Genomic DNA, 23,109 nt, shown 5'->3' with positions numbered 1-23,109 from the left:
AAAAGGATCTATTTGACTCATGGTCCTGAAGGCTTGGAAGTTCAAGATCAGGCACCCACACTTCTTTATCTCAAGGCAGAAAGTGAAAGAGTGAGCTGGGCAATGTGATGTGGTTAAAGCTTGATATTCAAGGTCCCATAGTCATGGGCCAGGCACGGAGACCACTCACATTTGCCAGACTGCACTAACCACAAATGAGGGATCTGTCCTCATAACCTAAGTATTTCCCACAAGAATCATGACCCATGCTACTACATGGCCATGCAGGAATCACTGAATGCAGCTTAAACAGTTCCTGCATGTTCTCCATGATTCTCCAAAATACACACACACACACACACACACACACACACACACACACACCATCTATCTCAGTTTGAGCTTTGTGTGCTCATGAACTCACCTGCTCATATCTCTTTGTATGAGCATACATATATGTGTGTATGTCTCTAAAGACCACAAGTCTCTAACTGACTAGCACTCAGTGACTATGCTAAGCCAGCTGGTTAGCTTGTACCTTGAGATCCATCTATCCCTGGGTAACCAGTGCTAGGACTACAAACATACCTTATTAAACACAGCTTTTCAAATGGACCCTGAGGTTAAAACTCAGATCCTTATGCTTGTACAACTCTTTTATTGATTGTGCTAGCTTTCCAGCCTAGGCTGTGCTTTTTCTGTGCTTAAGAAAATCCTAGGCTTGTATAGAGCTTAGGAAACTTGCCTGAGCACGTGCATTCATACATGGGCAGATGTTCCAAGCCAGGATGATAAGCTTGTTAAGAATGTACACTACCCTCTTCTTTGCTCTTCACACTCACATGTCCACCAGTGAGTACTTGATGCCATCTTTCCCAGCTTGACTGCAGGCTCTGCACATGGAACACATTACCTATACATTTACCAATATTTCATGCCACCTAGAACACTAAGTACAGGGGAAGCAGTAGGATCCATCTATTACAAAGTAGGTCCCTTTTGTCACCACAGCACTCCAGCTACGAGAGTCCCATACACTGCCCAGAGTAGATTGTTTTCTAGGATCTCATTGCAGCACAACCAAACTGTACATTGGATAAAGTAAAAGAAAGAGAGCTGGTAAAACAAAAACAAAAACAAAAACAAAGAAAAAAAGGCAACATTTTCTATCTGTGACTTTTATGTCTGCATAAGAGATATAAACAGAGGGGACAAGATGGCGGTGCCAGGAGAACACTGCATCTGAGGAGCAGGACAATATTTTCCATACAGCAACGAAAAGAATGAACTCTGGGCCCTAAAACAACAGCGATTGTGTTTCCCAGGTGAGAGGAAACTCCCACAGTGTGAAAATCAGTCCGGTCCACGCTCAGGTCACCCAGCCAGAACCAGGAAGAGATCCCAGGTCATGCAGGCACTAGGTTGCCAGACCAGAGCCACATGCCTGTGTGTCCTGATCACCTTCCCAGGCTGATCGTGGGAAAAAAAAAACACCAGAGACTGTGAGGCCCAGTCACGAGAAAAGCCCACAGGGAAGGAAGGAAATGGTATTGACTTGGGTCACCCAGTCTTTCCCTGGAAAAAGTCTCACAGACCAGCAGGTACCAGCCTCAATCACTGAACTGGGCTCCAGCCACAGGCACAGGCAGTTGCTGTGCGCCCAGCTCTCCAACACAGACAGAGCTATGCGCCCCAGGGCAACAGAGACTGAGAGTATCTGTCTGGAGAAAACCCGACAGGGAAGGAAGGAAATGGCACTGACTTGGGTCACCCAGTCTTTCCCTGGAAAAAGTCTTGCAGACTTGTGGGTATGAGCAGCCATCACTGAACTGAGCTCCAGCCACAAGCACAGACAGTTGCTGCATGCCCAGCTCTCTGGCATAGACAGAGCTCTGTGCCCCAGGGCACCAGAGACTCGGAGTCACTATCAGAAGAAATCCTCACAGGAAATGAAGCAAAGGGGATGGACTTAGGCCACCCAGTATATCCCTGGAAAAGTATAGCCCCACAGACCAGGCCAACCCAGAGACCTGCTGTGCACCAGATAGACTGCTGTTACCAGGAGAGCAGTATTCACCAGCCACAGATTACTGCTTGGGTACTGGGGCACAGAGTCCCAAACTCAGTCCTACAAAAGCCTGGAATCCCCGAGATCAACCCCCAGATTCTGCTCCAAGGGGAGACCAGTTATCCCTAACAAAACTGACCAAACCACAGGACACACAGGTTACAGCAGCAGATGACTAAATTTACCGCAAGAAACACAGAAGCAGGGCAGCTGTCTTCAGGACTTCTCCCGGTGAGAGGAGAGCCCTCTTGACTAACAAGGACTACACTAACCACTCAGGTCTCTATGCCTGAGGTGAGCAGCAGCAACTCCTGAAAAACACCGGCCATCCAATGACTATACTCAAAAAGCTGAGAAGGCTTCCTTCAGGAAAAAACATCTTCCTGCCAAGGGGATTCTCTCTACCACAGGATTCCAGGAACCACCAGAAACTAACCCCAAATACCTAAGATAGCCCAATGGATAGAGGCCAACGTAAAAGCTCAACCAACAAAAGCCAGAGCAATATGGCATCTCCAGAACCCAGTTATCCAGGGGCAAGTAGCCCTGGACACCCCGGCATAATTGAAATCCAAGAAGATGACCTAACATCTATGCTCATGAAGAGGATAACAGAGGAAACAAATAAAATGCATAAAGACCTAGAGGAAGTTAAACTCAAACAGATTATGGCCATCTGTAAAGAAATAGAGGGAGATAAAAACAAACAGATTATGGCCATGCATAAAGAAATACAGGAAGTTGCAGCCAAAAAGTTTGTGGCCTTTAGAGAGGAAATGCAAAAATCACTGAATGAAATAAAAGAAACAGAAGATTGTTCAAACAAACAGCTGAAAGAATTGATGGAAAAACAGGAAAATACAGTCAGACAGGTGAAGGAAATTAACAAAACGGCTCAAGATCTGAAGATAGAATTGGAAAAACTAAAGAAAACACAAATGGAGGAAATTGTGAAGAGAAAGAACTTATGGAAGAAAACAGGAACTACAGAGGTTAGCATAACTAATAGACTACAAGAGATGGAAGAAAGAATCTCAGGTGTGGAAGATACAATGGAAGAAATAAATGTATCTGTCAAAGAAAATGTTAAATCTAAAAACTTCCTGACACAGACTGTCCAAGAAATTCAAGACAACATAAAAAGAAAAAACCTAAGAATAATAGGGATAGAGGAAAAAGAAGATTCCCTGCCCCAAGGCCCAGAAAATATTTTCAACAAAATCATTGAAGAAAATTTCCACAAATTAAAAGAGAGGCCAATAAGAATACAAGAGGCCTACAGAACACCCAATAAATTAGGCCAGAAAAGAAAATCCTCCTGCCACATAATAATCAAAACAGTAAGTATACAGAACAAAGAAAAAATACTAAAAGCTGCAAGGGAAAAAGGCCAAGTAACATATAATGGCAAACCCATTAGAATCACACCTGGTTTTACAACAGAGACTATGAAAGCCAGAAGGGCCTGGACGGATATCATGCAGACTCTAAGAGAATACAGATGTCAGCCCAGACTACTGTACCCAGGAAAACTCTCAGTCCTAATAGACAGAGAACACAAGATATTCAATGAAAAAAAAATTCAATAATACCTACACACAAATCCAGTGTTACAGAAGACACTAGAAGGGAAAATAGAACCCAAGAAAACTAGCTACTTTCAAGGAAACACAAGAAATAATTAACCTCACTACAGTAAAACAAAAAGCAACCAAGCACACAAACTTATGACCACAGCCAACATCAAAGTCAAAGGATCTAACAGCCACTGGTCATTAATTTCTCTCAACATTAATGTACTCATTTCTCCAATAAAAAGGCACAGACTAACAGAATGGATGTGTAAACAGAACCCAGCAACCTGTTGCATACATGAAATACACCTAAGGCACAAAGATAAACATTACCTGAGGTTAAATGGTTGGAAGACGGCTTTCCAAGCAAATGGACCCAAGAAGCAAGCAGTAGTAGCCATTCTAATATCTGTTAAAATAGACTTTCAAACAAAATTAATCAAAAGAGATGGGGAAGGACACTTCATAGTCATCAAGGGTAAATTCCACAATCCTGAAGATCTATGCTCCAAATACAAGGGCAACCACATTTGTAAAAGAAACATTGATAAAACTTAAACCACACATAGATCCCCACACATAAATGGTGGAAGACTTCAACACCCTACTCTCAACAAAGGACATGTCAACAAAACAGAAATTTAACAAAGAAACAATGTCTCTAACAGAGGTCAGGAATCAAATGGACCTAACAAACATTTACAGAACCTTACACCCAAACACAAAAGAATTTACCTTCTTCTTAGCACCTCATGGAACCTTCTATAAAATAGACCATATAGTTGGTCACAAAGCAAGTCTCAACAGATACAAGACGATTGAAATAATCCCTTGTATCCTGTCTGATCACCATGGAATAAAGCTGGACCTCAACAACAACACAATTAGCAAAAAAGCCTACACACACATGGAAACTGAATAACTTGCTACTAAATGACAGCTGGGTTAGGGAAGAAATAAAGAAAGAAATTAAAGTCTTCCTAGAACTCAATGAAAATGAAGACACAACATACCCGAACTTGTGGAACACAATGAAAGCAGTGCTAAGAGGAAAGTTCATAGCACTAAGTGCCTTCAAGAAGAAATTCGAGACAGCTCATTTAAGCAACTTAATGGCTCACTTAAAAACCCTAGGAAAAGAAGAAACAGACATACCAAAAAGAAGTAGATGGCTGGAAATAATCAAACTCAGGGCTGAAATAAATCAATTAGAAACAAATAAAACAATTCAAAGAATCAATGAAACCAAGAGCTGGTTTTTTGAGAAAATCAACAAGATAGACAAACCCTTAGCCAAGCTAACTAAAAGGCAGAGAGACACCATCCAAATCAACAAAATCAGAAACGAAAAGGGGGACATAACTACAGATACTGAGGAAATCCAAACAATCATTACGACTTACTTCAAAAGTCTATATGCCACAAAATTTGAAAATCTAAATGAAATGGACAATTTTCTTCATTGATTCGACTTACCAAAGCTGAACCAGGACCAGGTAAATCAATTAAATAGTCTTATATCCCCCAAGGAAATAGAAGCGGTCATTGAAACTCTCCCATCCAAAAAAGCATGGGACCAGATGGTTTCAGCACAGAATTCTACCAGACCTTCAAAGAATAGCTAACCCCAATTCTCTTCAAACTACTCCACAAAATAGAAACAGAAGGAACATTGCCAAACTCATTCTATGAAGCCACAGTCACCTTGGTACCTAAACCTCACAAAGACTCAACAAAGAAAGAGAATTTCATGCCAATATCCCTTATGAACACTGATGCAAAAATACTCAACAAAATATTTGCAAACCAAATGCAAAAACACATCAAATATATCATCCACTATGACCAAGTAGGCTTCATCCCAGGTATGCAGGGGTGGTTCAATATACGGAAATCCATCAATGTGATCCACCACATTAACAAACTGAAAAAAAAAAAAAAAAAAAACACATGATAATCTCCCTAGATGCTGAAAAAGCATTTGACAAAATCAAACATCCATTCATTTTTAAAGTATTAGAGAGATCAGGGATACAAGGCACTTATCTAAACATATTAAAGGCAATATACAGCAAGCCTATAGCCAACATCAAACTAAACTCACTCATATAGACATATAATATAGGATAAACCTACTAAAATCTGTACATCTAAAGAAACCAATCAAGAGAGAGGACCCTCACTAAAATGCTCAACCCCCACTCCAAAAGGCAAAGGGGAAGGACATTAGAAGAAGAAGAAAACAGGAAACAGCCTAGGAACCTGCCACAGAGGGCCTCTGAAAGGCTCTGCCCTGTAGACTATCAAAGCAGATGCTGAGACTTATGGCCAATTGTTGGGCAGAGTGCATGGAATCTTATGTAAGAAGTGGGAAATAGTAAGAGCTGGAGAGGACAGGAACCCCACAAGGAGAACAACAGAACCAGAAAAATTGAACACAGGATTTTTCCCAGAGACTCATACTCCAACCAAGTATCATGAATGGAGATAACCTAGAATCCCTGCACAGATGTAGCCCATGGCAGTTCAGTGTCCAAGTGGGTTACATAGTAATGGGAAGAGGGACTGCCTCTGACATAATCTGATTGACCTGTTCTTTGATCACCTCCTCATGATAGGGGAGCAGCCTTACCAGGCCGCAGAAGATGACAATGCAGGCACTCCGGATGTGATCTGATAGACTAAGGTCAGAAGGAAGGAGAGGAGGACCTCCCCTGTCAGTGGACTTGGGGAGGGGCATGTGTGAAGAAGGGGGTGGGAGGGTGGGACCGGGAGGGGAGGAAGGATGGGCTTATGGGGGGATACAAAGTGAATAAAGTGTAATTAATAAAATAAAAAAATAAGGAAAAAAAGAATGAGAACTACAAAAACAAAAGAGACATAAACAAGGAATTGGGAATTCTAACAAAACTTCTTGCTAAAAGAGTCTGTTACTCCCTCTTGGAAGAAGAGACTGATCTGAAAATAAAATATAATTCTACGTCCTCATTTTCAGATCCATATTCAAATACATCTCAGTTATTCTATGGTTATTATATAGGAAAAAATTACCGTTTAATTTTTATTTATTTGACTCCTGTCCCACAGTCATCTATATGTTTACTCATTCTTCTATTCTTATCAAAGTTTTTTTTTTCAGAAGAAAGGTATGGATATACATGTCACCAGTGAAATAATTTCTCATAATCCAGTTGCTTTGAGACATTATGCGACGCATGCCTGCCTTCCATATTCCATCATATGTGAATGACCACAAAGGAGAACCTGCATGCCAGTGCTTTCCAAACAAACAGACCAGCAGACAGACAAATAGCATGATCAGAAGAAACAAGCAACATATTTCAGTTGTTCACACAGGAGAGGGTCACCCTACAGTCTCTTTTAATTAAAAAAAAAAAACCACAGGCACAAGTATCCTCAAAATATGATCAAAGGAAAACCTTGCTGGATCCTTCCAGTGACAAGCCCTTTTACTGAACTGAGTTAACCCACACAAAAAAAAATATTTTCTCTAAGTTTCTATTTTTTCTAAGTTTCTTCTTGTCAATGTATTCAGCCATACAAAGTCCATGTCAAGTTCCTCCTTATGTCTTTAGTGATTTCCATTCCACCTGCATTCTCTCATTGACTTCTCCCTTTTTTTCTCTCCACCAATTAAGTTTGTAGCTTGCTCTGGTAAGCAAATGTCAACAGCCTGAGAGGAATGAAACTATTCTAAAGAAGCACTTGTGTGTCTCCATTCTTACCAATTTTTTAAAAATTGTGGATTCCATGAAATTAGAATTTCCTAAGAATTTCAGGCTTAGGTGAAAGTGAAAAGTTAAAGCCTGTGTCCAGCAAGACAGGAGTGTCTTCTAAGAAAGCCTATCACCCACTTCTGACAACCTATTGTTCTACATCAGAGTAATAAGTTCATCATGGGCAGGACCACACCTTGATGTGACTGCTTAGCTATGCACACTTCTTCTCTGTATTGAAACCTGAATTTCACATCATGAGGCTGAAGATAGACTTAAAAATGCAGCAGTTATTAGAGCTCCTTGCTCTTTTCCCTGTGTAGCCAACTAAACAATCACCTTTTTTCTCTGCTTTTCATTATTACTCCGTGTCCTTTCCTGACCTATTGAAAGCAGGTGGCTGAACCTGTCAACTCCAGTAATGCGATATCTAAACTCTATTCCTGAATTTAAATGCAATCTCACAAGGCAGGAAGAGTAACCATCCTCCACAGAGTTATCTAAGAAAACAACACAGTAGTGTTCTAATTCTTGTTTACACCACTGTCCACCTCCTGTTGGCCCTAGCCACACCAAGGGAAGTTGTAAAATGAGAACACTGCAGTGTGTGACAGCAGCATAAGATGGGAGACTCTTAGGAGAGAAGAACAAACATCTGGGAAATACAATTTATTTCAGTAATTGAAGCTGACTGGCAGATCCAGGGATACATATCCTCAACTGCATTAGCAGAAATACGTTTTCAACTTTGAAATAAATTAGTGGGTTTATGTATGATTAAAAACAACAAAAAAAAAGAGTTTGTCTGTCCTGTTAGTGCCAGAATGATTAATGTTTTGTTATGTTTTTCATAAGATACAAAATGATATGATATAAACCATAAAAGGAGGTCTAGTAATATTTTCGAGGAATACTAGAAAAGGCAAAATCATCTATAAAGTCATAAGACTGAAACTATGTACCTCTGTGGCAGTATGCCTGAAAGGGTTATTAGCCTATATGTTAGATATCCATTCAGAGTTCTTGGTTCTAATACACGTCTGTAAACATATGTAGAAGATTTAAATTTTGAAAATCAACCGAAATTATGCCTCTGCATATTTATAAAGATGTCCCTAGTGTAACATAAAAATATGCTTTGGCATAAAAGATGTCAAAACTTGTCATAAAGAAAGTATAGGGAGGCAGTATAGGTAGCAAGATGTTAACCTATTCAGATATTCTGCTTCAAAAAGAAAATACAGAAAAGAAGAAATGGCATGGAGATGCAATTTGATCATGTGTGGAAAGGATAAAGTCACTGGAGTGAGTCCAATGTGTTATACTCTGTTATGTTTATCTTTAATTGTCATGCTGAGAAAACATACAGTCATCTGCAAAGAGAGTCTCAATGAGAGATTGGCTATACTGTGTTGCCCTGGGAAGTCTGTGGGGAATTATCGTTAATCAAATAATTGATGTAGGAAGACTCAGCCCACTATAGTGACACAATTCCCTAGAGAGGGGATCTTGAGCTGTGGAGAGAAATTGAGATGAGCAAAAGCAAGCAAGGAAAATAGCAGGCATATTTGTATTCATTTCTCTATGATTTTAATTATGGATATGATGTAAACAGGTGCTTAAAAGTCCTGGTACCTTGACTTTCCTGCAGTGATGGACTGTAACGTGGAATTATGAGCTAAAAGAAATCTTTTCTCCACTAAGTTTTGTTTTGTCAAAGTATTTTGTCACAGCAACAGAAATGAAACTGGGACACACTCCTTACACTGGCCTTACCTGGAGTAACCAGACAACAAAAGCAGAGGAAAGGATGTTCCTTTAGAGAACACCCAAGCGGTACCAGGGACTATTTTGTTAGCTCAAAGCCATTCTCTTCTTAGCAAAAAGTGAGAAGGTGAAACAAGGTACTGGGGACATGTGCAAGAGAGAAGAGTAATCAAATATTGCTGAGACCAAGAAAGATGTGAAAGGACCATGAATACAGATGAAGGACAGGGCAAAGTGACTTCCCCCATCTCTGCTCTGTTCCCAGAAAATTTAAATTGAGGCATAAAGGTATTTATCATGGGAACCTTTTAAAGGTCCAATTAGCATTTACTATACACCAAGATTGCTTACTGTGAGGAAATGTTCTCAAGAAAGAACTGTAAAAACTGGCAAGGAAAGGTCACATCATCCAAACAGGGTGAAATGCTATATGCGCAACAATAACCCTGGTGATGGGAAGAGATAATCTTGATTGTTAAAAGATTGTTAATCCTTTAAGCCAGTTGTCTTTACAAATCTCTACAAATAGGTTAGATAAATGAAACTTCTAAACATCTCAGCCAGAAAGCTCACAGGATCCAAAGCTGCTTTAATGGAGTCAGCTTTCTAATGCATTTTGACAGCTTCATTGGAAATTAAGACTGAGATTATATCACAAAGAAGTAAAACCTATATTAAAATTTATTGACAAAACCCTGTCATCTCTCTGAGTACCCAGCTTTGGCTCTGAATAATTTATTTGGCTATGTTTCCTAAATGTGACATTTTACTAAATCTGGTGATTTGCATTGTCTCCTTCTTTACCAAAAAAGGGGGTAAGATGAAAGAAAAAAAAAGTGGAAGGGAAATAAAAGGAAACTATAACAAAAAAGTTCAGCAGGTTTGCTTTGGCAATGGGGGTCTCAGAGTAACTGGGAAATCAGGCAAAACATGATTAGGCAGGGAAACAAAGGGAATAGCAGAGGATGATGAGAAAAATTACAGTGTATAAATGTTATATATTGGTTATTACATTCTTTTTTTATTTGCTAATAGGATTTTTTTATTCTCTATTAATTACACTTTATTCACTTTGTATCCCCTTTGTGGTTCCCTCCCTCCTCCCATCCCAATCCCTCCCTTCCTTCACTCTCTGCATATATGCCCTTCTCCAAGTCCAATGAGAGGAGAGGTCTTCTTTTCCTTCCTTCTGATCCTATTCAATTAGGTCTCATCAGGAGTGGATGCATTGTCTTCTGTGGCCTGGTAATGCTGCTTCCCCCTCAGGGGGGAGGTAATTAAAGAGCAGGGCAATCAGTTCATGTCAGAGACAGTCCCTATTCCTATTACAATGGAACCCACTTGGATACTGAACAGCCATGGGCTACATCTGTGCAGGGGTCTTAGGTTAATTTGCAGGTAAATGGTGGGATCTGGAAAAGATCATCTTGAGTGAGCTATCCCAGAAGCAGAAAGACGCACAAGGTATATACTCACTCATATAGACATATAATATAGAATAAACCTACTAAAATCTGTACACCTAAAGAAACTAATCAAGAGGGAGGACTCTTGCTAAAATGCTCAATTTCAATCCAGAAACGCAAAGAGCATGGGCATCAGAAGAAGGAGAAAAGAGGGAAAAAGTCAGGAGCCTGACACAGAGGACCTCTAAAAGGCTCTGCCCTGCAGACTATCAATGCAGATGTTGAGACTTATGGGCAACTTTGGGCAGAGTGCCGGGAATCTTAGGAAAGAAGTGGGAAACAGTAATTTCTGGAGAGGACAGGAACTCCACAAGAAGAACAATAGAACCAAAAAATCTGAACACAGGTGTCTTTCCTGAGACTGATACTCCAACCAAGGACTAGGCACGGCCATTACCTTCTTTTATATGTTCATGTGAGTGAAGGTGCCTACGTGGCATTGTGCATATGTGAATCTCAGTTTGTCAAGCTAGCTTGCCCATGAGCTTCCAGAGATGCTGTCTCCACCTCCCATCTCACTGTGGGAACATAAGGAGCCTAGATGCATAACAGCATACCTCAATTTATGTGGGTTTTTGGAATTTGAACTCAGGTTTTCTTCCCCCTGAGCCATCTCCTACTTCCCTACATGATGGAGAGTAAACTGTAAATTGAAATAAACCTTTTCTTCAACAAGTTGCCTATTGTCTGTATTCTATAAAAGCAGTAGATTAGCAAACAGAACGCTTATAACTTCTTCCATGAGGAGTTGGAGACAGAATTCTGTTGCTCACTGGCCAGCCAGGCTGGAGGTCTCAGTGAGCTACAGTTCATTGAAGGATGTTTTCTTAATAAATAAGAAAGAGATCGAAGAAAATATTCATCATTGTCTTCTTTTCTCTATAGACCCTATGAATGCACACACACATATACATGCATGCACCCACTCACACATGTACTTCCAAAAAGAAAGAAAAGGAGGAGAAACAGAATGCCACCTGCCACATTCAGAACACCTGTTAGTTGCTAGCAAAACTTCTTATCTGAGAAATGAGGCTATGTGTAGAATTATCACTCAGAACTGTGTGTTTAACCTTGTAAAAGATGTGAAGTTTGGAAAGAAGCTGAGTGTTTCTCCACCTCAACAGTTTGGTGTGACACATATACCCATGGTTAATCCTCTGCGTTGTGTCTTCAGCCTCCTTATCCTCCTGGTGTTTGTGGACAGCAGCAGCGGAAAACATGATTAATGCCCATGGTGGAAGCACTGTTGCAAGCAATTAAAAAGAGTTTGATCAAATCTAAATTCTAGGGCATCTTTTGTGTCTCGTTTTTGCTATTGTTTATAAAACTATAACAACTTCATCATTTTAAAGTAACAAATGATATTTCAGGATATACCAAGTAATAACTTTCCACTTCCCCCAAAACTGTTAATTTAAAAACAGCTTGTTATTTTCAATCCAATGTCAGATCAATTTTATGTTACTCCCAATGAATAACTACCCATAGATGCTCCAAAAGACACAGAAATTAAAAAAAAAATGTTTTACTTTCTTACCCTAATAAAGTCACTGTGTTTGTATGCATGAATTGAGAATGCCAAATAATCTGCCAATAATAGCAGAAACAGTGGGGAACATGGAGCACATATTTGTAAGTGAAATCACAGTCCTAGGAATTTTGCTTCAGGTCATGTGGGCTCTAGACTAATGATACAGAAGCCAGCTTCTGCTGCTGGGCAGGAGTTAACACTGGGAAGCACAAAGTCTTTTGAATCCAAAACCATTGTCTTAAGACACTTTTGAGTTGCAGTGTTGAAGTCCTTAGGTATCTAGGGCACTGGACTCAGCTCTCAGGTATCTCAGATTGACCTTAAAGTCATTATATAGACAAGAGTGACTGACTTTCCTGTCCTTCTGTGTCCATCTCGGTGCTGGTGTTATATATGTGTGCTTCCATGACTGATGTTTACAGTTAGGGAGTAAACCCAGCGCTTCATGTGAACAGTTGCCCATCTGAGCTACATCTTGAGCCTCCATATGTAGAAAAAAAATGTGATATTTTGTTGATAAAAGTGGCCAAGAACATTCTTTGCCATTGAGGCTCTTTGTATTTAGATTTCAAAGTTATTCAGTATACACTGTACGCATTCTCAAGATCTGTTATCTTAATCACGGTTGACCCAAAAGGCAGAAATTTCCTTCTCATGGATTTAGTAAGGAAGAACAAGATCAATTTGTAAATCCATCATGTGCTGGGAACATACTTCCTGCTCTGCAGGTAGCTCTCCTATCCTCATAAGGTGGGGAGAGATGACGGTTCAGATAATGAGCTCAGAAGGCAGGATCAGCAGTGCACACATAAGGTCAAAGGGGGAGAGAGAAAGAGTTTTCTTTGGGAAGGCTCTCGGTCTCAGGAAAGTCAATGGCAAAAAGTTTTATCCAACTGGCATGAAGTTCATGGGAGAGTTTGATAAGATTGTTCTTAAGAGAGCAATGGTTTCAATCAACCTTGCCTGAGGCCTGGGATGGTAAGGGATATAGAAAAGCCATGGGATGTTAAGAGCTTTGGCTTAAGTTTGAGAAATTTGAAAGGCAAATTGAGGGTTATTTTCTGATTGAAGGGAGGTTGGAATTCCAAAACAGGGGTGCCTACCCATCTTGTGAATGTGTCTACCAGGACCAAGAGGTATTTGAAATGTCTAACTGTGGACATGTGGGTAAAGGGGAGATGCCAGTCTGACCCCCTGTCTTACTGAGTGGGTAAAGGAGGACTCTTATACCCAGAGACAGGATTAGAAATTTGGCAAATTTTACAAGAAGCAATGATAGATTTTAGAAAGAATAGATCTTCAGAAGTAGGCTGTAAATAAGTTTTAATAAAGGGAGACAAAGCCTGCCTGTTAGGGTAAAATATCTGATGTAAATAAAATAAAATTAGTTGAGTATCTAGGGATGTTGATGAAAATGGGTGATGTTCAATGATAGTGCCTTGTGGAGTTTGAGAGTGATCCAAGCTTCCAAGAGCCGCAGCTCTAGCTGCCTAATCAGCTATTTCCTTTGGTGACAACAGAATTGTTCACTACTTGTGATCAGCAGTGTACAATTCCTATGGCTGTGTGAAGAAAAGAGGCTTCTCTCAGGGCCATAATCTGCCCTGAATTGGTTCTGGACCCTCCTTTATCTGTTAGTACACCACGCTCCTTCCAAAAAGCAGCATGTGACAAGAGAATGTGAAGAGTATACTTGGAGTCTGTGTAAAGGTTTAGGGATTATCCCTTTGCTGGTTGGAAGGCATGAGTAAGAGCTGTAAATTCATCCTTCCAGATTTTAGTTCAGGATGCTTCCGTCACCATAGTGTCTGAAACAATAGCATATCCTGCCTTGCAAACTCCTTCATGTAGGAAGGAGCTGCCATCTGTATACCAAGTGTGTCTACCTTGAGGCAGTGTTCCCTCATTTTATATGTGTGGGATGAGGAAGTAGTTCTTCCAGGGTCTCAACGAAGGAAGGAGATGGGGATTATTCCAGAACTGGCAAGGGAGAATGATTTGAAATGTTGAGAGGTGGGCGTGGCTGAAAGGTAAGCATGGGTTCCTCTACTAATGCTACCTGAAGAGAAAGAATTCTGATGGTGTTAGTGTTTGGAGACCCTTAAATGTCAGGGATAGGTGTTGAAGAGATAAGACAGTGATAGATGACCCAAATATTAACTTCTTGGATTCCCATGTAAGGGGTTCAGCTGCATCCAGAGTTCACAAACAAGGAACCCATCTTTGTATAGTGCAGTCTAATTTTTTCAAAAGGAAGGAAGGTCATGGTTGTTGACCCAGGACATACCCTTCTTTCTCTGTAGCATAGAGATAGAAGGAGTGAGTTAAGTGTAGAAGATTCAGGGCTGGGACCTCAAGGAGGGCTTGCTGAAGTCTATGGAAGGACTTGGTAATGAGCACAAGGAGACATTCATGACAGAGGCCGTAGCTCACCTCAGGTAAGGGCAGAGCAAGGAGAGAGTAAGAGGGAATCCAAGAGTGTAAGAAACCAGCCATCCCTAAGAATGGTAGACTTTTGTACTTGGTGGTGTGGACTGCAAGTGAGGGAATTAGATATTTTTTATCTATGGTAATGGCCTTGTTAGTGGGAGTAATATCTAGTAGTAGATAAGTAACCTGAGTGGTGGACAACTGGACTTAGAGGTTGAGACTGTATGTCCCTGGCTGGACAGAAGGTTTAATAAGGTAGAAGTGTCTGTCTGACTAATTTATAGGTTCGGACTACAGAGGAGAAGGTCACATACAATTGTATAAGCTTAGAGTTTGGAGGGGCAAAGAGGATAAGTCAGAATCTAGATCATGGCCAAATAGATGGGGGTTGTCCCAGAATCACTAGGGTATGACAGTCCCAAAGAGTTGGGTAGATTGATGAGTATCTGGGTCAGTCCAGGTGAAAGCAAGTATATCTTGTGACTGTCAATCAAGAGGAATAGAGGAGAAGGCATCCTTGAGGTTTAGTATGGAGAAATAAGTAGTGTCTGAGGTGATGGTACAGAGAAGGGAAAAGGAGTTTGGTACCACAGGCTGAAGAGGAACCACTGCAGAGTTAATAAGTTGAAGATTTGGAGCAAAGCAATGGGTTCCATTGGGCTTTTTAATAGAAAGTATGGGAGTTTGAAAAGGAGAACATATGGGCCATAGAAGATATTTTTCTTAAAAGGTCAGAGATAAGGGGCTTAAGTTCCCTGAGGCTTTGGAGTCTCCTGAGGGATTAAGCATGGGCAATATATTTGTTGGGATTTTTTAAATTATGTTTTTGTTTTTTATATCAGTTATGGTTTGTTTACTTTGTATCCAAGCTGTATCCCCCTCCCTCATTTCCTCCCAAACCCATCCTCCCTTACTCATTTCTTCATTGCCCCTCTCTAAGTCAAGTCCACTGATGGGGGAGGTCCTCCTCACTTTCCATCTGACCCTAATGTATCAGGTCTCTTAAGGACTGGCTGCAATATCCTCCTTTCTGACCTAGCAAGGCTGCTCCTCTCTTGGGGGTTGGGGGTGAAAGAGCCAGCCATTGAGTTCATGTCACAGACAGTCCCTAGTAAGTGGATTCCCCTTACTAGGGTATCCACTTGTATACTGAGCTGCCATGGGCTACATCTGAGTAGGAGTTCTAGGTTATCTCCATGAATGGTCCTTAGTTAGAGAAACAGTCTCAGAAAAGACCCCTGTGCCCAGATATATTTGGTCCTTGTGGAGCTCCTGTCCTCTCCAGGTCAGCAATTAAAAACAAGGAAATCATGAAATTTGCAAGCAAATGGTGGGATCTAGAAAAGATCATCCTGAGTGAAGTATCCTAAAAGCAGAAAGACACACATGGTGTATACTCACTTATAAGTGGACACTAGATCTGTAAGATAAGATAAACATACTAAAATCTGTATACCTAAAGAAGATAAACAAGAAAGAGGACCCGGGTAAGATGATCAATATTCATTTAGAAAGACAAATAGGATGGACGCTGGAAGCAAGAGAAAACAAGTAATAGGACAGGAGCCTACCACAGAAGGACTCTGAAAGACTCTCTACCTAGCAGTGTATCAAAGCAGATGCTGACACTCATAACCAAACTTTGGGCAGAGTGCAGGGAATAATATGAAAGAAGAGGGAGTTAGTAAGACCTGGAGAGGATAGGAGCTCCACAAGGACAAACTATATCTTGGCACAGGGGTCTTTTCTGAGGCTAATTCTCCAACCAAGGACCATGCATGGATATAACCTAGAACCCCTGCTCAGATGTAGCCAACAGAAGCTCAATATCTAAGTGGGTTTCTCTAATAAGGGGAACAGGGAATGTCTCTGACATGAACTCAGTGGCTGGGTCTATCACCTCCCCTCACCCCTAAGGGAGGAGAAGCCTTGCTAGGCCATAAAGGAGGACATTGCATCCAGTCCTGATGAGACCTGATGAGTCAGTGTTAGATGGAAGGGGAGGAGGACCCTCCCCATCAGTTGACTTAAAGAGGGGCAGGGAGGAGATGAGAGAGGGAGGGTGGAATTGGGAGGAAATGAGGGAGGGGGCTACAGCTGGGATACAAAGTAAATAAACTGTAATTATTATAAAAAATAATTAAAAAAGTAAGATTTGAAATAAAAGAAAATATTCATTTATAAAATAAGATTTATTTTTAGTTTTGAAATTAAAATATACTTCATTTCTTCTTTCCCTTTCAACCCTCCAACTTTCCCATTTTATCCTCAATTTTCAAATTTACAACCTCTTTCTCTATAAATTGTTCCACAAACACATATGTTTATACATGCACATAATATATGTTTATATATATATAAACACATATATTTAAACATGTATAAAATATGTTTATACATATGTATATAATATATACATGTACATTTCTATATGTATTCTTATCTGTGTATGTGTGTGTGTTTGTATTAAACCTCTTCAGTCTGTACAGTGTTCACTGAATGTAGATCATTTCGGAGCTGAGCAGTTGATAGTGGATACCAACTGAGGGGCACTTCCCAGCAGAAGACTCTTTCCTGCTCTCAGCATTCCTTAGTTGCCTCTAGTTTCTTGCCTGGATTTGAAACCTCATGAACTTTCCCGTTCCATGTTCCATGTTGGTGTTGTCCTTGTTTGTTTCCTATTTAGGCAGCTGTGTGGGTGAGCCTTCATGGTTGTAACTTCCTCGACATTCTTAGCAGACTTAATTTCATGGGAAACTTTATATTTCTCTGGCTTTTATAATCTTTCCTCCATCTCTTCCATGATGATCCCTGAACTTTGGATGCTGTAATTGTGTTGTAGATGTATCAGTTGTGAGTATGTTTTCTATAGTTACTTATTCTCTACCTTTCAATCAATTGTAGTCTTCTCTGATGGTTTCTCTAGCTCTTTTAAGAAAAACTTTTTTTTTCCTTGATGAGAGTGGGGATGTTCACTTTCCTGTGTGCATGAAGATGAATATTTAGCATGGAGTTGGCGATCACACTGGTTTAGTACAGTGGAAGCTTTATGCTCTCCTCCAAGATTCCCAACCACACTAGCCCTACTAGCTGGTGGCCACTACTAGCTCACTCATAGTGAGCAAGGCAGCAAATGCTCTTAACCACTGATCATCTCTTCAAATCATGTATGAATGTTTTCAAATAAAGAGAAAAATGAAGTACATATAGAATTAGACTGCGATGGTTCTGTCATGTAGAAGCTGATGGTTGCGTATTTAGAAAGTGGGGCCTACAGAAACAATCATGGGTCTGAGAATAAGACAGTCTTCGGAATGACCTGCAGGCTATTTTATCACTATTGGATGACTGGATGATTTGAAGATTTATAATCCTCCCTCCCCCGTACTTGTTTTTAATTTTTTAAATGTTGGTGATGTTATATGCTTACTGTAATAACTGCCCTCAAATAGCACCTGACAATTATTTTGGTAAAACACCTTGTCAGTTATCTCATAGTTCATGAATGTAGACATGTAGGAAACTGGCACTTCGCGGTATTATTAATTTTTAAATCTTCAGGTGTCATACCTTGCTGCTTCCTTTATTCATAAACTTTAGTTAGGAAGATTGATAGGGAGGAGAACACTCTAAAGAAGAGTATTTGGTAGTTACGAAAAACTGTTAGACCTTAGCAGGACTGTCAACATTGGATCAGTGTCTTCATTTTGTTTTGTTTTGTTGTTATTGTTGTCATCCCCAAATGCCTGAGTGGAAAAGCTTGCATACTTCTATTGACATGTCTTGGTACTCTAGAGCTCACTGAACTTTCTTCTCTCTTCAGACATTTGCAGGAAACATGAACGCTGACAGTGTGGTTCACCACAAGCTGCTGCACTCTGTGAGAGCCCGCTTTGTTCGCTTTGTGCCCCTGGAGTGGAGTCCAAATGGAAAGATTGGCATGAGAGTGGAGGTCTATGGATGCTCCTACAGTAAGTACCCACATGTACCAAGTCACAGAGCTGTGTGGGTGAATGTCGTTGCCTGTGGAATGCCAGATTATTTATACTGAGAATTAAAATTTGTGTATGTGAGTATGTTCGTATGTGTGTGCAAAAGACAGTCAGCCAGAAACCCTGATGTTCCTGAAGAACATGGTCTATTGTTTGACCCTGGACTTTTCCCTTCAGCTCTAACTTCCAGATGAGCCTATGCTAGCTGATCAGTGACACACAGAGGTCTTTTTATCTTTGTTTCCCCACTGCTAGAACTACTAGTTTGTGCTATCACATCCAACATAACTTAGGCTCTAGGAATGGAATTCAGGTCTTCAGGCTTGCAGAGCAAGCATTTTAGAAGCATAGCTATTTCCCTAGCCTGAAGTTATTGCATTTTATTCTTGCTTTTTAAATAATATATACATATATGAAAATGTGTACCTCAGCTGAGAAGCAGAAGTGTTCTTAATACTCTATAGAGCTCTCTATAGGGGTGAACCAACAATAAGTTCAAAGCTAAGAGCCCTTTTGTCTTACATAGCCATTTGCCACTTGCAATTTGAAACAGCTATGCTCAGCTTTTCCTGGAAGTGTTGTGAGATATTGTGAAGTTCATCCTCTACTCAAGAACCATGAAAGGAATATGTTTTCCTTCTTCACATTCTGGAAGAACAGGAATTTTCTACCCAAGTGTAATTTATAGAATTCTCTTCTGCAGTCATGGTATCCATGTGTTTTCCTGAGAGTTGTTGATAGTGTACTTGAACCAGGGATTCCTCTTGAAGAAAAGGAGGCTGTAAATATGGGTAGAATTGAAAAAGTTCTAGAACAATGGTTCTCAAACTTTCTAATGCTGCAAACCTTTAATACAGTTCCTCATGTTGTTCTAACCATAAACTTATTTTTGTTGCTACTTCATAAATATAATTTTGCTACTGCTAATAATCAGAATGTAAATATCTGACATGCAGATATCTGATATGTATGTGACCTCTGTGAAAGGATCCTTGGATTACCCCCCAAAAGGTTCACAACCCACAGGTTGAGAGCCACTGTTCTGGAGGAAGGAGTCATGTACAAAGGCTGCTATTCTCATTCTTTCCTGTATTCATGATACTGAAACATGCAAAGTGTGTCATTGTGAATTTATTTTCTTCTTTAAAGTAGTGACATTCTCCTGCTGATTTTATAACAATATCCAAGGACACCTAAGTAGTCAACACACTCAATCAGCACGCTTTTTATGAAACATAGTTATCTTAGCTCTGTTTCCCATTGCTGAGACAAAATACCGTGAAAAGCATTTTAAATGAGAAAGACGTTAATTATATCAGCTCACAGAATCAAGCTACAATCCCTCATTGCCAGGCAGTCATCTTAGCAGAAAGTTGAAGGGGCTAGTCACATCACACTCACAGTTAAAAGAAGAGAGTGATGAATGCATGCACACATGATAGTGTTCATCACTCCCCTCAATCCAGATTATCCTGCTCAGGCAGTGGTGCAATGCTGAATGGGTGTGTCTTCCCCCAGACATGCCCACAGGCCAACCTAATGTAGACAATAGGTTCCTGAGACACTCTGCATATGTGATTCCTTGTTTTCATGTTGGCAATTAAAGTTATCAGAACAGTTCAGTGATTTACTTCTTTGAGTCACAGAAGATCATCATCACGTGTGACTCACTAGTGCTGTTTATTGGAGCTTAGTCAAAATAACACTTGCCTCAGGCGTATTTGAAGTGCTTTGTATAAATGCATTTTCTTCCCAAATGTCAAATGTACTGGACTAATATTTCTGGAAATGAAAATGCAAAAATGTCAAATATAAATGGATCCTTGGGTAAACTATAGCTGAAGGTATATCATTCAGAAAAATTAAGCCACGAAGGGAAGAGATTTGCAGGGGAAATGACTGTATTTATCATGAACACTTTTTAAAAGAATATAATTTACAAGGGAAGCATCAACAGCTTATCCAAGAAAGGACTTTGCCATTGCAATTCTGAGACCATAATGCCCTCAGTACCTGATCCCTTAGTGAGTATGTTTTGTTACTCCTGAGAGGCTTCTGTGGTTCTTGTCTATATTTGCTCACTTATTTGTTAAGAAACATTCATGACAGAAAACCCTGATAAAGCTTATTTATGTTATTCATAGATCCATCTCTTTGTATCTAATAATTTCAATTAAATTTGTATGTGTATGTTTGAATACATGTGAGCATGTGTGTGTGTGTGTGTGTGTGTGTGTGTGTGTGTGTGTGCATACAGACACACTAGGGTGTGCCTATGGATATCAGAGGACAACTTTTGAGAGGATCTTTTTATTTCACCACATGATCCTGAAGATAGAGTTCTGGTCGTAAAACTTGACAATAAGCATGTTTACCCACCAAGGAGTCATTTGCTAGCCCTGGTCTAGAGATTTTTTGTTTTTTTCAATGCAGTTTATTCAGGAACCTTGAACAATCATCTGACCCTGGGGAAAGCCAGCCCACAACAATTTTTATTAGTCTTTCAAATATCTTTATAGTTTAGTTTTTCCCTAGAATGTTATTTCTCATTACTTTTTATACCTTTTGTTCACTCATCCTACATGTACAACCTAAAAGATCATGGTTTCTATCAGATCATAGCTGCTACTTTATGTGTATACATGTGTATGTGTGTGCTGGTTTACTTGTCTGTGCAGGATTTCCAGTACATGGGTACAAATATAGGGGCCAAAGGTCAACTTCAGCTATCTTCCCCCACAGATGATTCTTACTTTTCTTTTGTGAGACAAGGTCTGTTGCTGGCCAGCCAAGGAACCCAGAAATCTGCTTGTCTCTCCCTCCATAGGGTTGGGGACACAAGCACATAGAACCCTTAGCCTTCTCACATGGGTCCTGGAGGTCAAACTAATGACCTTTTGTTCACAAGGCAAACAGTTTACACAGCCTATAAGCCATCAGGTCGAAAAGTATCTTTGCGCAACATTTTAGCTTTCTCGAATGACAGACTCCTTTCATAGTCTATGCCAGACTCACACACATGCACAGTCTATCCCCAGAACACATCACATTTTATTTCTGAGGTAGAGGAACACCCACAGATCTGCTATAGCTCAACTCTGTTTCAATCAAAGCTACTCCTGACCTTGAGGGAACCTAGGCCCTCCCTCTCCATTTCAGGAACCCCTTTATCTAGTGAGTTATCTCAGAGGATGGAATTTCTTCATTAAAACTGTCCAACAATGGGTGTCAGCCACCTTAGGGACAAGACGAAGTGAACTTCCTAGTTGTGTATTCATAGCTGGAACTGGTTTTCCATAACCTACACATGTCTCACTGTACAAAATCCCAAGCCCTCACCATGGATTTCTTCAGTCAGTTTGTTCTAGTTTTCCATTCTGTTGAAATGCTAAAACATTGACGAAAACAACTCGGAATGGCAAAAGGTTTATTTAGTTTGTAGGTTGATATCATGGAGGATAGCCAAAGCAGGAGCTCAAGGCAGGAATTTGGAAGCAGGAACTGAAGCAGAATCTCTGTAGAAATTATTGGTTTTTTCCCTGGCTTATCTTTGCCTATCTTTCTTTTTTTTTTTTTTTTTTCAATGCAGTTTATTCAGGAACATTGAACAATCCTCGGACCCCGGGGAAAGCCAGCCCACAGCTTAAATAGCCTCTGGGTAGCCAACCCAGGCGTGCCACAGGGGCAATGCAGATAGGTCCACATACATGGAAGCAAGCCAGATCCTCGGCCTTAGCCAAATGTGGAGTTGTTCGTGACAGAGAGCACTCACCATCGGGAAGATGGAAGGCGGAAACCAGCTCCATCTTTAAGGCATAGCATTCCGCAGCTCTCTACAGTTCCCCCTTTTTGTTTTAGACGCATCAGGCAAGAGTAGAGGTCTGATCTCTGATATTAGAAATAAATTGGGACTTTGTACCGATGTTCATTTAGGTGTCATCCACCCAAAGAGCATCGGACCCGTCCAATACCTTTTTCTCAGAGGCGGGACCTGGGGCATCAACCCGCATGCAATCAGACATGCTCTTCTCTGGGTCCAAAGCGGCTGACCCTGAGTGCAGTGCTTAGTTAGCCTCGCATCCTGAGCGTAACATTTTAGCTTTTTATGGTAGCCAACCATGCTTGGGGAGAATGTCCTGCTTCAATGGCTGTAAAGGCCTGAATGATCATGGCTGCATCACACTGTTGTGAGACTCTAATCTTGCATATATACCACAGGCAAACCAAGGAGGCCAATACCAGAAGGCCTGCTAACACTCCCATGCCCGCCCATTCCTTCAGATGATTCATGGCTGCAGCAATCCATGTTGATAATCCTGTGGCTAGTCCTGCGTCCACTCCGGTAGAATTTACTGTGACAATGGCCACTCTCAGCTGCTCCATCGTAGTATCGAATTCTCCAGTCCAATTACCTAAAATATAGCTCGACAATTGTTTAGACAGATTTGCAGCGCAGGAAAAATTCTCATGTTGTATGCTAGTGACACAAAGTCCAGCATACTTTCATTGACAGCCAGGTTGAGCGATTTGCCATAGGGTATCAATTTGCTCCTGCAAGAGGT

At 40.5% G+C, this 23,109-nt stretch overlaps 1 protein-coding gene across 1 annotated transcript in view; it reads left to right on the top strand.

The window, feature by feature from the left end:
* Positions 1 to 23,109, top strand: part of LOC110565027 (contactin-associated protein like 5-1-like) — a 703,043-nt gene that overhangs the window by 286,841 nt on the left and 393,093 nt on the right. The window contains exon 4 of the mRNA XM_060371632.1: positions 18,379 to 18,526. Coding sequence (XP_060227615.1) covers positions 18,379 to 18,526 — 148 coding nt within the window. The remainder of the gene's footprint in view (positions 1 to 18,378; positions 18,527 to 23,109) is intronic.

The sequence above is a fragment of the Meriones unguiculatus genome, chromosome 18 (genome assembly GCF_030254825.1).
Source record: "Meriones unguiculatus strain TT.TT164.6M chromosome 18, Bangor_MerUng_6.1, whole genome shotgun sequence".
NCBI classification, from domain to species: domain Eukaryota; kingdom Metazoa; phylum Chordata; class Mammalia; order Rodentia; family Muridae; genus Meriones; species Meriones unguiculatus.
This window is presented reverse-complemented; position numbering and strand designations above follow the sequence as displayed.